This window comes from Pimephales promelas, chromosome 25, assembly GCF_988280905.1.
Source record: "Pimephales promelas chromosome 25, fPimPro1.hap1.1, whole genome shotgun sequence".
NCBI classification, from domain to species: Eukaryota; Metazoa; Chordata; class Actinopteri; order Cypriniformes; family Leuciscidae; genus Pimephales; species Pimephales promelas.
Window position 1 is genome coordinate 12,726,542 of NC_142793.1, and position 14,711 is coordinate 12,741,252.

Genomic DNA, 14,711 nt, shown 5'->3' on the forward strand with positions numbered 1-14,711 from the left:
ATTGTGCTATTATAAGTTATAACTTATTATGGTAATTGGTTTAAATTTATTTAATATATATTAATTTACATGTATTCATATATTAAAAAGAAGTGTATTATAAGGTTCTAAAAAATAAGTAACGTTAGCCTACATAAAGGAACAAATTAAAAGTCCTGACAAAAATAGTAGCTACTGTGGCATTACTATGTGCAGTTAATGTGTCTGATTATAACACCATGGCAGTTTGTTACAGTAAGTAATGATGACCATATTGAGGTTTTATACAGGGTCCAAGGTACTTCATAGAACACCGCAGTGTTACTATATGTGCCTCTTTCTTGGTAGCAATGATTTCTCACAAAAACATTTAGATTTAAAATAGCACATTTATTTAAGCTTTAAATAATTACATACTTAAAAACAATTCAAAGTGTGCACTGTGCAACTGTATCAAATCTTGATGACCTATGATAGGATTGTGCTTTAAAATACAAAGAGCAAATAATTCTAAAACATTTCTAATGTATTTTACTATAACTTTTCTATTCATAGATGAATTAACACACAATCCTTAGTGCAACTACTCACATTTACCAACTGTATGCATTGATTAAGATAAAGTCATTTTTAAAGCAAATCTTCTGTGCTTCCTTCAAAGGTGAGTAAATAACTGTGCATTGCTTCTTACATTCAAATATACTATGATATTTTGGAAATAAATATTCTCAAAGCCCATACAACAACTCAAGCGCTTCAGCATGACACTTTAAAGCAATCAAGTCGGATACAATATGCACCCTTTTCTGTGAAAAGTAAAAACGCTTGTTCTCAGTTTACTACATTCTCAAACAATAGCTCAGATCTTTATATAAAACTGCCCTCTGAGCATGTCTAGTTGTGCTTGGCCCGGCCTCCTTTCAGGTAAGTCTTCCAGCGTTTCACATATTCCCTGAAAATGGGGGCGCTGTCGATTGATGTGAGCAGTTGCAACTGGTTGATGTGAGTAGTGTGGTAGTCCCAGCGTGCTAAATTAGGGGCAACGCCAAGGGTAAAGTGTCTCAGGTCATAAACCGTTCCAGAGCCTGTGTCAAACAATGGCAACATGGACTTGAGTGACTCCAGTCCTTGACTGAAGAGTATGCCCGCTTCTCGACCAAGCTTGTTGCCTGCCGTCTCCGCCACATCGTACAGCCCGATCAGAGAGTAGATAAAGCCGTTAAGAACAAACGAACTGGGCGTTGTGGGGTATTCCTCATACCAGTCGTACTTGTTCATGAATGTAGCCTTGACGCCACGTTGTTCTGAAGTCCTCTTGAAGGGGGATGTCGCTCGGATTGCGGCGCCGAGGTATGCAGGGTTATGAGTTGCCAGGTACGCCCTCACTAACGTCGACATGGCTTGGCCTTGGGCCATGGCGGAGTACCATCCGGGCTCTAAGCTCTTGAAGCCCTCTCCGAGCTTACGGGTCACCTTGATCGGCCACCCTCCGTGCTCATCCTGGTTATAAAGAAGCCAATCACTGGCAGCAAAGAAGGCAGCCATGTGTGCGGTGGAAGACACGGTGATATTGCTGATGAATCCAGACCCTCGAAGAACCAGCTGGACCACACGGCGAGGCATGATTTTGGTCGCCTTCACCACTTTAGTGTTGGACAAACCAACGCCTTTACGCAAATCCGTCACTAAGTCACGACTGACGGAGCTCCAGGTGGCTCTGGGGCCGATGCCATATGTGACCTCTCGGGCTTTAAAGGAAAGAAGGAGTGGGCTAGTTATGTAATGGATAATGTAAGGAGGTCCCTTTTCCGTGGTCTCCAGAACAACAGAGACACTACCGTTGGAGATAAACTTCACATCAAAGGTCAGGACGAAATCTTTCGCGTTGTCCAAGACCAAAGACACACCATCGGAGTTCTCTATGGAAATACCACAAAGTAATCATCCATCTATGATAATTAACAGCCAATACAACAACTACAACTTCAAACGTAAGAAAATTCACAAGGAGTTCATACCCGCTGTGACAAAATGGTGCGCAAGCCCAGAGCGACCTTGATCCTGGAGCTTGGAGAGCGTGCAACCCTTAGGGACGACCCACGGACTTGAGCCCTCTTTTTCCTCTGACGTGCCATAGATCTTTACGTCAGGTGGCTTCTCTGTGAGGTTCTTGCTGTAGTGGCTCAGCCCATACTGGGCTATTTGGATGGGGTAGAAGTACCCCTGAGGACCCCACTGGGTAGATATTGGTACACCTGTGAACATAACACAAAAGTTTGATTCCAGGAATAGGATAATGAAACCATTTATGCAAGTCTTGCTCAAGAAGAGCTACCTTTCTTCAGACTTCAGCTCCAACCCTGCTTCAACACACCTGCCTGTAATATTCAAGTAACCTTATGGCGCTTTTCCATTACCAGTACCGACTCGACTCGACTTGACTCTGCTCGACTCAGCTCACTTTTCATTCTGTTTTCCATTGCAGACTGTACCGCCACAAATAGTACCCGGTCGTCACGCCTTTCGTTCCTCGTTGCCCTATTAATATCTCGCAAGATCCTCCCTTCGGCAACCAAACAAAGGAATGTCTGCACCTCCTCGTTTGACCACGGCGTATTCTTCCGAGTTGCCCTAATAAAAGTTAGGTAACTATCTCTGGCCAAACTATTTAAAAATAGCGGGGTTATTCTGGATACTCCATCTGGCGCTTGTAATGATGACCCAGAGAATGGTGACGATTCTCTCTGCCCAATCAGCAGTCGGCATTGTTTTCATGTGACATTTTAGGTGGTACAAAAAAAGTACCCGAAAGCAGGTACAGGTACAACTTTTACACAGTGGAAAACCGAGCCGAGTTGAGTCGAGTCAAGTCGAGCTGGTACTGTGTAGTGGAAAAGCGCCACACAATGGCTTGATCAGCTTTCTAGTTTGGGATTGGAACCAGAAGGATTACTGGGGCACAAGCGCTCTATCAAATGTGTTCCCAAATTGTGATTTTTATATACAGTATATACTGTTATGGAAATAGTCTATAAATTGTCTTTATCCCCAATAAAGTCGTTCACAAGGTGCATGAGCAATAGATCTGCTTTATCGCTGACAAACTATAAAGCATTTCCAAATTTTGTTTCCTAAAATGGATTGAATGTCATCCAGAATTCTTTTTGTTTTCTGTTTTATAAAGTATCCTGTTACTATTTCGATGAGAGAAACCAGTGCAACGATTTAGTGCAACTGTCCGAAAAAATCAAACTGAACCTCAAACAATTTCAGAAAAGATACTCATTAGCTATTCAGGAATTGTAGTATATTTTATAATCATTTAATATTATACTGGGGCACAGCAGTATTTTGGTTGGGCTTGTGTCCCAGTAAACTTTGCAGGACGATAGCTCTCCGCAAGCAGGGTTGGCTTCCTCTGATTTAAGGAAACTACCTTCCACACCACTGATGCATTTCACCCGATCCCGCACCTCCACGTTGTAGCCTTCAAAAGACATGAAGACACCATCTGGGTGGTAAGGCTCCCTCTGGGCGTACACCCGGGAGTAACTGTGGGAGAACTCAAACCGTTCCGTCCCATCATACTGCACGAGACGTCCATAGACGTCAAAGTACCGTTCCACCCAGCTGAAGGGTAGATACACCTCGCCCCCTTCCCTACGGCCTTTTATGATCACATCTTCATTGATGAGGCAGTCGATCTGCTCATAAATGACTTCTCTGGATCCAGGTGGGGCTTCGGGGGCCTGCCCGTTGTCCTCCTCTTCATCCTCCTCCTTTTCCGGGGTGGGCGCAAACTCCAGCTGAGGTCTGATCTGTGTGGTCAGTTCCTTGTCACTCGAGCACTTGTTCCACAGCAGTATAGTGATGAGGGCAAATACAGCACAGATGACTATCAGAGTCTTGTGATTGATTCGAGACACCAGACAGCGCATTGTCACATTACAGCCATGCGGTGTTAGTGGAACTGACACCAGAACACATCAGGAAATCTTTATGATTCAGGTGCTGCATCTGCAGACAAAGGTAAAGATGGTGAATATGGGTCCACCATTTTGTCATATTCTAAGTATGACCACACAAAACAAATGACAATGTCAAATATTACAAATCACTGGCATGATGAATGTTATGGTGAAGCTTGTCAGTCATATTACCAGGACATTTAATGCAACGTTAATGTACAGTTACATAGTAGCCTATCTGGATTCAACTTGCATGGTCAAATTATGAATGAGAAATCTTTCCCGTTACTGAGCAGTGAGCACTAATCCTTCAGCACATACACGGACGGACAGGCGATGATTAAAATCTAATCGCATCACTCTAAGTCTAAATTGAAACTGCGAGGGCTCATGTGATTTTGCATGCGAATGAAGGCGCTGAACAACATGCAGAGCTGAAAAACGGAATGAAACCATACTTACGATCACCTGAAAACCGCACGACGTCTGCGCGAGGGTCTATGAACGCATAACATAGTCAGACAAAGAAAAATAAATGCGAAAGATTCCTCTCGCCTCAAATCTGCAATATAGTAGATGCTTCCACTGTACTGAAATGCTGCACTGACCAATCAGAGGCGAGTGTCCTCCGTGCCAGCCAATCACCAATCTAATGTCAGATAGGTGTGACATAAGGTGAATTTTTATTAATCATTTTACGAGTAGCCTATGTATTTATTCGATAATGATTATTACATATTACATATTTTTAGAATAATATTGAGGTTAAAGGGAATAAGTAAACGTCTATAGGCTTAATATTCTGTGCAGAATCGTTTTAGTTCTGCTTGTGTTCTTGCTGCACATAATCGCAAGATGTCTCTATAAACCAAGCGAATGCATGTCTGGGTTTGACTTTTATTTAGGAAATCCGAGAATTTCCACAATCTGTAAAGAAAAGAAAGGGGAACAAGTTGCTACAGGTATGAGAAATACGTTTGTACGTATCGGTTACAATATCTAACGATTTAAACACTGAGAAGCATGTCCATATACAATATATTCATCAAAAGCTGATCGTACATGCTTTGAATATAGTTCAAACTTCATACTTAGACACGAACCCTCCCACACACACTCATATAAATCATCAAAATTTTGAATATTGAACATCTTTCTTTTACAAGTAACTGTTTTTCATTATTTATATGTGTCAGTAATATTTCCTATTTTATATTATACGGTAAATTACTTCATACTACGTTTAAGACAATTTACATGACATGTAGTGTCTATTTTTTATACTGGGGCTAAAACAAAATCGAACAATTTACATGATGCATAATGAATAAAAACATACATAAGTTGATTAAAAGAGTTACTTACAAAACAACATGAGCTTTACAGAATGTACAACATCAGACATTAGCAAAAGCAGATTATCAGACGATTAGCCAAAGTAAGATTTCTGAAATTATTGTAAATTGCTCAAAAATTTTCTTTGTAGAACTTGAAGCCAAAATGCTCACACTGGGCCTTGATGACTTTGGCCAGAGCATGAGCACCGCAGTAAAACACATGAACCCTTCCTTTCTTTTCCTCGGACAGTTTCTGGAAAACCTGAAAATGCACAAACATCTTAGAGACACAAAGATAGAAGAACAGAACAAATAGAATAGAATACAATAAAATAGAATAGAATAGAATAGAATAAAATAGAATAGAATAGAATAGGCTTTTCATACCTTGGCCCAATCTGGCCTGCCTGGCTGGGTACGTGTGCGGAGCCCCGTGATGGAATCTTTTTTTTCTTTCTTGGCTAGCAGATCCAGAGCCATCTGCAGACCTATGGCCTTCATATCATTCTTACTGAGGGCTGATGTCATGTACATGTGCATCTCCAAAAAACGTCCTGAAAGCATAAAAACTAACATGATTGGCCATATCTGTGCCAAGCTCATCTCTCTCTCTCTCTCTCTCTCTTCTGTTCTCTCTTACCCTCTGGCTCTTCATCTGCCTGGTCCATCTCCAGTTTGGTCAAGAGACTCACAAACCATTCAAAGGATTTCTGATCTCGGTTGATCCAAATAAAGTCCACCTGCAGGAAATAAGATATTTTAACCCTCATCAAATCAAAATGATTTATGTCTATTAGCTTTGAATCTATCTATATGCTAGTGGATTGCTAAATGTTTAAAGGGTAACTAAACCCCTGGTTAGAGTCTGACTCCACCCACTGGCAATATTTGAAAAATGCTGAAAAAGTGGACAGACCCCCACGGAGATAGAGGGGACGAATTAGATGCTGATACACTATCCTGATCGTTTTTAATACTCGCAATTCCAATTCCTGACTCCCTACAGTGGTTTTGACGAAACAAGCTGGTTTTTATACTGCCAAGGGCGTAGCTCGTGCCAAGAGCGTGGTGAGCTGAAACCTGCGTACGTCACGAAGAACTGCTAACATCCAATAGGAAAATTCAACTGCAGTAGCCATCGCTCAACCTGAAGAGGGCAGCACTGAGACGTTTTTACACATATATTGTAGAAATAAAACACTTTATACTCAAATGTCAAAAAAGTTGAACTCGAAACAATGACTGATATTAATAAAGATCCATTCTTACAGAACATTAACTAAAAAAAGTTGGTTTAGGGTTTAGTTACTCTTTAAAAAAATGTTTTGTTTTTTTGTTTTGTTTGAAAGCGTTTAAAGATTGTCTGAAAACATGTCTCAGATTTGTTGAAAACAAATCTTACAAAGCTTTTTGTGTAAATGTTTTGATTGTGTAAATCAGCTGTTTTGGTAAGACAAATAAACGTAAGACAGATTGTCTGAAAACATGTCTCAATGAGTTGAAAACAAATCTTTCAAAGCTTTTTTTAAGATTTGAAAACAAATCTTATCGTGTTAAAAAATATTTGCTTTTTTTGTGTAAATTTCTCTTTTCCTCCCCAAACTTTCTAAATGTAAAAGATGTTTACCATATATATGCATTTAAACATTATACCCTCTTTCAGGAAAATAAGAGTGTAAAACAAAAAATGTCAATGATTCATATTGTTTGAAAGAGCTCTTTACCATTTTTTTTGCACAATCAAAATGCTCTTTAGGATCAAAATGTAACAAACCATGATTTTGCTAGAAGGTGACATAAACCTGGCCAATTTAAGAAAAAAGGGTTTAAATGGTTTTTGCCCCTAATGTTCATTTTCTCCTAAATCTATTCCAGTTTTCATTTGTCTGATTGCCCCTTTTACCTTCCTCAGCTTCATTTCGTTGTCTTTGATGGTTTCACACCAGGAGTAGTTGCAACTAGGGCAGTTCTGCTTTCTCATGCGATAACTAAAAAAAAAAGGCGAAATTTTTTTTTTTTTTACTTAAAAGTTTCTAAAGGGTTTGCATGTGCTATTGTTATGGAAAAAAATCTGTAATTTTGTGAATGGAGATGTTGCATGTGTCTTACCGGCATATGATGCTCTGCAAAATGGACGCGAAGGGAGTGATGCCGATTCCAGCGCCGATAAGCACCGCATGCTCAGATGTAAAGATCTGTCGGGTCGGGGTGCCAAAAGGTCCATCCACATAGCACTAAAACACACACAAAAAAAAGGCATAGCCAAATGTGTACAGTTTCCTTAGAAGACAATCACTTTAAATGAATTAAATCAGTGGTGCGTGATTAAAGATCTAGTTCCAGGGCAAAAGAGACTGTAACAAATTATGGTTGGTAACACTTTATTTTACAGTGACCTTGTTACACGTTACATATTTACTACAAACTAATCCACACCCTATTCCTAACTATATAGAATGTACATGTACTTAATTATTATTACTCAGTACTGAAATGTATTATTATAATGCACCCAAATTACTTACCTTAATGTTGCAGTATCTGTGATTTTCACTTAATTTTGCTGTCAGCTGGAAGACAACAGAAAATAAGTCTTCCAGTTGTGTATCTCACATACAATAGAATATATATTGTGCTTTGTTCAGACAGAAACTCACTTCTCTGGGGACCGTAGGGGCTTCTCCCGGGTCTACCTGTGCTTCTGGGTCACTGACGGGCTTCTGGGAAGAGCTTGTGCGGGTTACGCTTGACCGGTACAGGGTCAGTTTAACAGCATCATCCTTATTAGACGCCACAGTCCCGTTGTAGCTTGCAGACTTGAAAATGTCATCCTACATGGAGAAGAAGTGCAAATGTCTATTGTGTTAAACTTGTTTGGAATTGATAGTTCGGTAAAACTTTACACTATGTGACTGCATTAGTTAACATGAACTAACAATGTAAAATACTTAAACTTTTTTGTTAATATTAATTTCAACTTGCATTACTTACATTTCAATACATTATTAAAATCAAAAGTTGTACACCAACAATGAACCATTGTATTTTTATTAACTAACATTAAAAAATAAAATAAAAACTGTCGCTTATTGTAGTTGATGTTAGTTAACTTGCGTTAATTAATGGGATTGTAAAGTGTTATTGATGGTTCTAATGTCAACGATGTGATTACAAAATGACCCCACCTTCATAGAATTGCATCAATAAAACAGCCTAATGAACTTCTATTGCTATGTGTTTAGATTCTGACACTGATCCGAGACCTGTGCTCTGCTCTGGTGCCGTCTGTTCCTCAGGCTGGCGGTGAGCCTCTTGCTGCTGATGGTTTGACTCTCCGGCTGTCTAAAATACTCATACAGGCGGTTTGTCCACTGGCCCATCGAACGAATATGGAGCCACAGCACATCTGTTTGAAGAAATGTGATTGAGCAGGGAACCTTTCATCACTTCAAACAGTCATAAACAGTTTTTTTTGTTTGTTTATTTAAAATAGTTGATTGTTTGAAGAATTTGTTTGTCTGAAAACAACTCTAAGATTCGTTCGAAAACAAATCTTATTGTGTTAAACATTGCTTTTTTGTGTAAATATTGTAAATTAGATTTTGTTAGAACATTTTTATTTTGTTTTGGTACGAAAAATAAACTTAAAGTGCCTCTATTATGGAATTTAAATGTTCCTAATTTTGTTTTGGAGTCTCCAAGTAAAAAAAAATGTTTTTAGAAGACACTTTAATGTTATCATTTCCAGATTGGCCAAAAGTTTAGTTTGAAAAGTTTAGGCGTGAAATTACATTTCTTTTAGCTCAAAGCTTATTCATTTCACATTTGGTGTGAAAAGGCTTTTACATATGCTATTAAAAAGCAGACAAACAAGCAAGCCCAGACCAGGTGCGAAAAAGTAGTAATGCAAAACAATAACTTTACTCTATACTAATTAAAGTTTATTACTTTCCATAAACAGTAACTGAGTAATGCAATATTGTAACGCGTTACTGTGTATTCAACACACTACTTGAAAGGTAATATTGGAAAAAACATATAGGGGAATTTCAAGTCAAGACACTTTGTGTTAAAACAAGATTGTAAGCAACTAATCTTATTGTTTAAAACATATTTGCTTTTTGTCTAAATTCATTTTTTCCCTAATTTTGTAAATGTATTTTTTTTTCAAAATATTGACAAAACATGAGTATGATTTTTCTACTACTGAAATATAAACTACTAAAATATAAACAAATCAAGGCAATACATAACAATAGCGAAAGACTAACATAATTTAATATTTCTATTTGCTTTACCTTGCTGCTCAGGAGCGCTGCTGATAGTAAACGGATGCCATTCATACTTGGCGATAGCAGGGATGTTGATAAACACATAATCTCCAGGTTTGAAGTGAAAGAATGGAGGCCTCTTGATTACCAAATGTGTTACCTTCAAACACACACACACACACACACACACACACACACACACACAAACAAAAAACAGAGGAGGTGAGGCTTAGCTCATGGATGACTAACTTAAATGTTCCATGGATGGCTAACTAAATGTTCCAGAAAACAAAATACACCAAAATATGTACATTGGCTTAGACTGTACCTTTGAGGGCAATAAGTTGACTTCAACTATGTACAGCCCACCCATACGGGACACTGCCATTCCAACTATTTTCTCAATTAGGAACATGACCCCTGGCACCACGAACCATTTCCAAAAGTTTGCACAGTGAACGACCAGCAAGGCCCAAACCCAGATGTAGGAAAGATGAGACCAGTAGAACACCTACACAAAAACAATACATATTATGCTGAATCACAGCTCTATTGACAAAAGTGTTACTTCTCATGAATTCAATATGAAAGGCATCACCTCAAAATGACCACTGCGTCTGACGAATGTGCTGGAACACACCGCCATCAAGCAGATGAGAACTTGCAGAACAACACCCGTAATGGAGGCGGTGCCATTGACCCAGCCAATACCAGGACGGGTGGTGAAAAGATACTCCCACAGCTGGTACGTGCCATCATTCTGAGACATTCGGACTATGAACAGAGAGAACTTATAAATTCATCTGATATTTGGGATTTTGTTTTTGAATATATTGCTTTTGTTATGTTATTAGCCCTGGTTATGTTACAATGTCATATACTTTATATACTCAATTTAAAGAGATAGTAGATCCCAAAAATGAAAATTCTATCATTATTGACTTTTTTGTTCATACAACGAACGTTAATGTTTTCAGGACCCCATTGACTTTCAAAATATTATCTTTTGTCAATGTGACTTAAGTAAATGATGACAGATTGTGGAGTGAACTATCCCTTCAACCCTCATCCTTCCCTCGGGTCATTTTGACCCAGAAATCTTTTTTTTTTTTTTGGTCATCTGAGAGGTCCAAGACTTTTTGTTGCACTTGAACCACGAATACACAAAGAAATTTGAATTATTCGAGAAGTTTAGTGGTTGAAATAAAAAAAGTAACAAATCCTTCCCTCGCGGGTCAATTTGACCCCCATAGGAATGAATGGAATGCCAGGACACATAGAAAAACCTAAAAATGCTCAAAATTCAAACTAAAAATGCTAAAAGTTATTTTTATTAATTAATTTATAATGTCTACATGTGTATCTGAATGCATACTAAACAAAAATGGACTTTAGGGCCCAGTGGAACAACTTATTTTCTCCAAATAGAGCTATAAAGTCATCTAGTGGCAAGGTCATGAAATATCATGTAGTATTTTTTTTTTCCACAAGAGGTCAGCAAACACACCCAATTTAAGATATTTTTATGCATGCAACTGTTATTTTGAATTTAAGTTGAAAGTAACTACTTAAAATACTAATGATTTATAATTTATTGATCAAATCTAGAAATTTAAAAGGAAATAAAATATAAAACAACAAAAAAATCTCACAAAAAGTTAATAAAAAAACCCCAAAGTTTTCTGGAAAAAAAAAATCACATATTGACCACGAGGAAGAATTTGTTCCAGAACGCGAGGGAAGGTTAAATTTCATCATGTTTATAAAAAAAATGTATTACAGGTTACCAAGTTCATATTTACTTCATGTTTAGTTTAGGTTAACTTTCTTATCCGTAGAATGAATGCCAGGGGAGTCCATTGTTGTTTAGATCCTCTGACTTTCAAAATATTCCTAAAAAAAATGAATTATTATTTTTAACATGTTACCAAAGTTCCCGACGTGAGCGGCAGTGTGCACAACGGAGAAGATTAGGATGGCGTAACCCACGAGCTGATGCAGTAAAATGTTCTGATCCAAAGGTAAGATCCTCACCACCCAGGTGGCACGTAGCCACGTCAGACTACGCCTTAACATCAGCACCTGTAGTTTTGGGCAAGACAAAACCTACTGTCACTTCAGGAAACGATGTATTAGATGAATCCACAAGCCCAACTCACCATAACAAACGTGCAGTTGAGGTTGAGACACTGTCCGCAGCCCCTAGCCACCATGAACCAGGGGCCTCCGTGCGCATTCTTCTGCATCGCCACGATGAAGAGGAGCACGTTCAGGAGGGCGTACAGACACAGAAAGAAGAGTTTGCGGCTGTTGTTGTGCCAGTATGCCCGCGTCAGGTATCGGGGAGTCTTACGTTTCTTCTGCTCCAGATTAGGAGGTTTCAGCCAGTTGGCAGCACTGGGCGGAAACACAAAAAGTGGAAATTTCAGCAAATAATTACTTAAATGTTGGTCTGCTCACTCCTCGTTACACCAAAGGCTAAGAATATAATGTACAAGTCATGGTGAATAACATGTTTTTTGGTCATTTTTCTGTTCTGGTCCCCATGTGTGATTGACTGATCGTTACTTAAGCGCTTTAACAGATTGCAACAATTCTAACTTTTAACAGTTTCAACAAAAGCATATACCATCAATTAACAACCTTGTACCTCATGATAAGTGTATCTTCTCAAAAATGTTTCCAAGTCATTGTTATTGTGTACAGTAATTTTTACACCCAGAACCAGACTGTTGCACTCATAGATGCCAGTGACTTTGAAGTCTTTGAATCGCTTATTCAACCGATTTGTTCAACTGATTCATTTTGAAACCAAAAAAGCTCATGCTAACAACAATAGATTAAAATACTATTACGAACCATTAGCAGTTTAACCTTTGAAACCGTTACAAATTATGAGATCTTCTATTGTGTTTCTTTTGAGCATGGGTTGTCTTTATGAGCGAGTCATTGATTCATTCACTAAATTGATTCGTTGATTCATTGAGGAACTAAACAGGTGACGAATCAACTGATTCGAAAATAATTAAGGAATATGACTTAAATATTTAACTTCTTCAGTACTACTACTTCGTCTTTATGTAAAGAAAAATACTTAAAGTGACTGGTCATATTGTGTCTAAAATAACGCGATAATACTTCTTTATCTTGCTTACTGAACTGTTGTATAAAAACTTCACAGTCACGGTTGAATATCAGCACTCTACTGATTAGCATAATTATGTCCCACCTGATGGTGAGGTTCTCCATAACCTCAGGAAAGTTCTCGAGCTCTGCCTTCAGCTCTTCAAACGTGATGGAGCCGCTGTTGTCTTTATCCGCAGATTCGAACAGCGCCAGCGTCAGGTCATCCAGCTTTTCCTCAGGGAGTGAGATCGCACTTTCACGCAGACAGGACTTCAGAACCGTACGTAACTCATCTGGGTCTATGGAACCACTGCCTACATGATTATATTCAATTAATGATTAAATTAACGCATCATATCATGTTTTGCATATTTCTGGATTTACAACATTCTTTGTTGTTCCTGGCACAACATTTCAGTCAGTCATTTTTGGTCATGATGATGACAATGGTCCGTGTACATCTTACCATCCACATCGTAGACCTGGAATAGGAAGCGTAGTTTGTCAGTCTCATTGCCATGGATCAGAAGATCTAAAGCCTTGAGAAGTTCATCCAGACTGATGGAGCTGCTCCCATCAGAGTCAAACAGGGCGAAAAACCTCTCCGCAAAAAATGACTACAACAACATAAGAGAGAGAAAAAAAGTAATGTTCTCTAGTGGACCAATATTCATCTATCATCTCAGGGGGGACAATAAAAGGTTTTGATGATCAGTAAACTTACCTCCTTTACTTTCAGAGCCGTTTTAAACTCATCCAGGTCGATCTCTTTGTCGTCTCCTGCAATGCTCTCGAACTGCTTGGTGACCCATTCCAGCCAGCGCGCGTCTTCATCTAGACTCATGTCTCCGCTTCACACACACATGTAGGAGCAGTTTCATTAATGTGTCACATTCTCCTGTCAGCATTTTGCTGGAAACTAATGCAGACAGTTGCAATGTAAAGCATCATGGCTGTGGCTGAACAAAAAAAGTATTTTTAAAAAATAAATCCGTTACCAATCAACTAATATTTGTTCTTACAGTATGTGCCCAGATTTTAAATCAATTAGCCTATTAAATAGTGGAAAGCAATATTTATCTAGATCAAATTCGTTTTTAGCAACAGATTCTGAATCTTGATTTGTAGCACTGTAACTTGCATTACTCACATAATTAGTCATTATTTAAACACGCTATATATTTTAAAATATATAATGCATTAAAATAGAAAGTATACTTAAATAAACATAATTAATACACACATATATAATTGTTGACTATTTTTAATATTGAAATATTATACATTTTAAAATACATAAACCATTGAAGTAGAATCCATATATTACCATATCTTAGATAGTAATTACATTTTTATACTTTAAAATTCACAATTCATTTCATGCAATTTTGTTTAGATTTTAACATGCATACATATGTGTGCTCAAATACATTAACAATAACGGTTTCCTGGGTGTAAATATAAAGTTTACACAATTTTGCATTTAAAATAAGAGAAAATATTTTGATATTATGTGTTTTATATTATATATAATTCATATTTGTATATAACCTCATATACATAATTAATACACACGCACACAATATGGTAATGCTGCTGCATTACCATAAATATAATTATCTTACCATATCTCACATCTCACCAGTCATAAAGTATTATATTTTTTCCAGTATACATACAGTATTATGTGTTCAGAGACATTAACAATAACTGTTTCCAGGCTGTAACTACACTATTTACACAATTTTGCATTCAAACCAAGAGAAAACGTTACCTTTAGGTAAAAAATCCTCTCAGTCAATTCCCTTTTGGCTTTTCATGAAAATGTTCTCAGACAAAAATGAAAATATAGGGAGAGATGTTATTGCAGTAAGATGTTGCTCTGTTGCAGTTTATCTAGTTGAATCACCTTTCAGAGGAAAAGAGAGAGCGAGATGGAGGCTGGCCGGTATTGTAATGGACATTGAATATCTCACACACACAGCAGCAGCTGCCTCTGACATCCCTACATCCCATAAACACGAATATTA

General features: G+C 37.9%; 2 protein-coding genes across 3 annotated transcripts; both read right to left on the minus strand.

Annotated features, from left to right (window-relative positions):
• Nucleotides 1–348: 348 nt before the first annotated feature.
• On the minus strand, nt 349–4,589 carry glcea (glucuronic acid epimerase a). 2 transcript variants are annotated; one of them, XM_089127439.1, is made up of 5 exons: nt 4,410–4,589; nt 3,416–3,996; nt 1,998–2,234; nt 1,818–1,898; nt 349–1,727 (listed from the first exon to the last, which is right to left on the minus strand). In XM_089127439.1, exons 2-5 carry the CDS (start codon nt 3,915–3,917, stop codon nt 874–876), a joined length of 1,674 nt encoding a protein of 557 aa, XP_088983565.1. In that variant the 5' UTR covers nt 3,918–3,996; nt 4,410–4,589; the 3' UTR covers nt 349–873. The 2 variants fall into 2 exon arrangements, with proteins under 2 accessions (XP_088983565.1, XP_039521958.1); XM_039666024.2 differs by having other exon boundaries at nt 349–1,898; nt 4,410–4,587.
• Nucleotides 4,590–4,830: 241 nt separating this feature from the next.
• Nucleotides 4,831–13,525, minus strand: nox5 (NADPH oxidase, EF-hand calcium binding domain 5). The gene is made up of 16 exons (XM_039666023.2): nt 13,406–13,525; nt 13,148–13,298; nt 12,785–12,995; nt 11,715–11,952; nt 11,484–11,637; nt 10,154–10,329; nt 9,884–10,066; nt 9,583–9,715; nt 8,548–8,690; nt 7,942–8,115; nt 7,810–7,854; nt 7,394–7,518; nt 7,188–7,272; nt 5,925–6,024; nt 5,672–5,838; nt 4,831–5,546 (listed from the first exon to the last, which is right to left on the minus strand). The coding sequence occupies exons 1-16, from the start codon at nt 13,523–13,525 to the stop codon at nt 5,415–5,417; spliced, it is 2,337 nt and encodes a 778-aa protein (XP_039521957.2). The 3' UTR covers nt 4,831–5,414.
• Between the last annotated feature and the right edge of the window lie 1,186 nt (nt 13,526–14,711).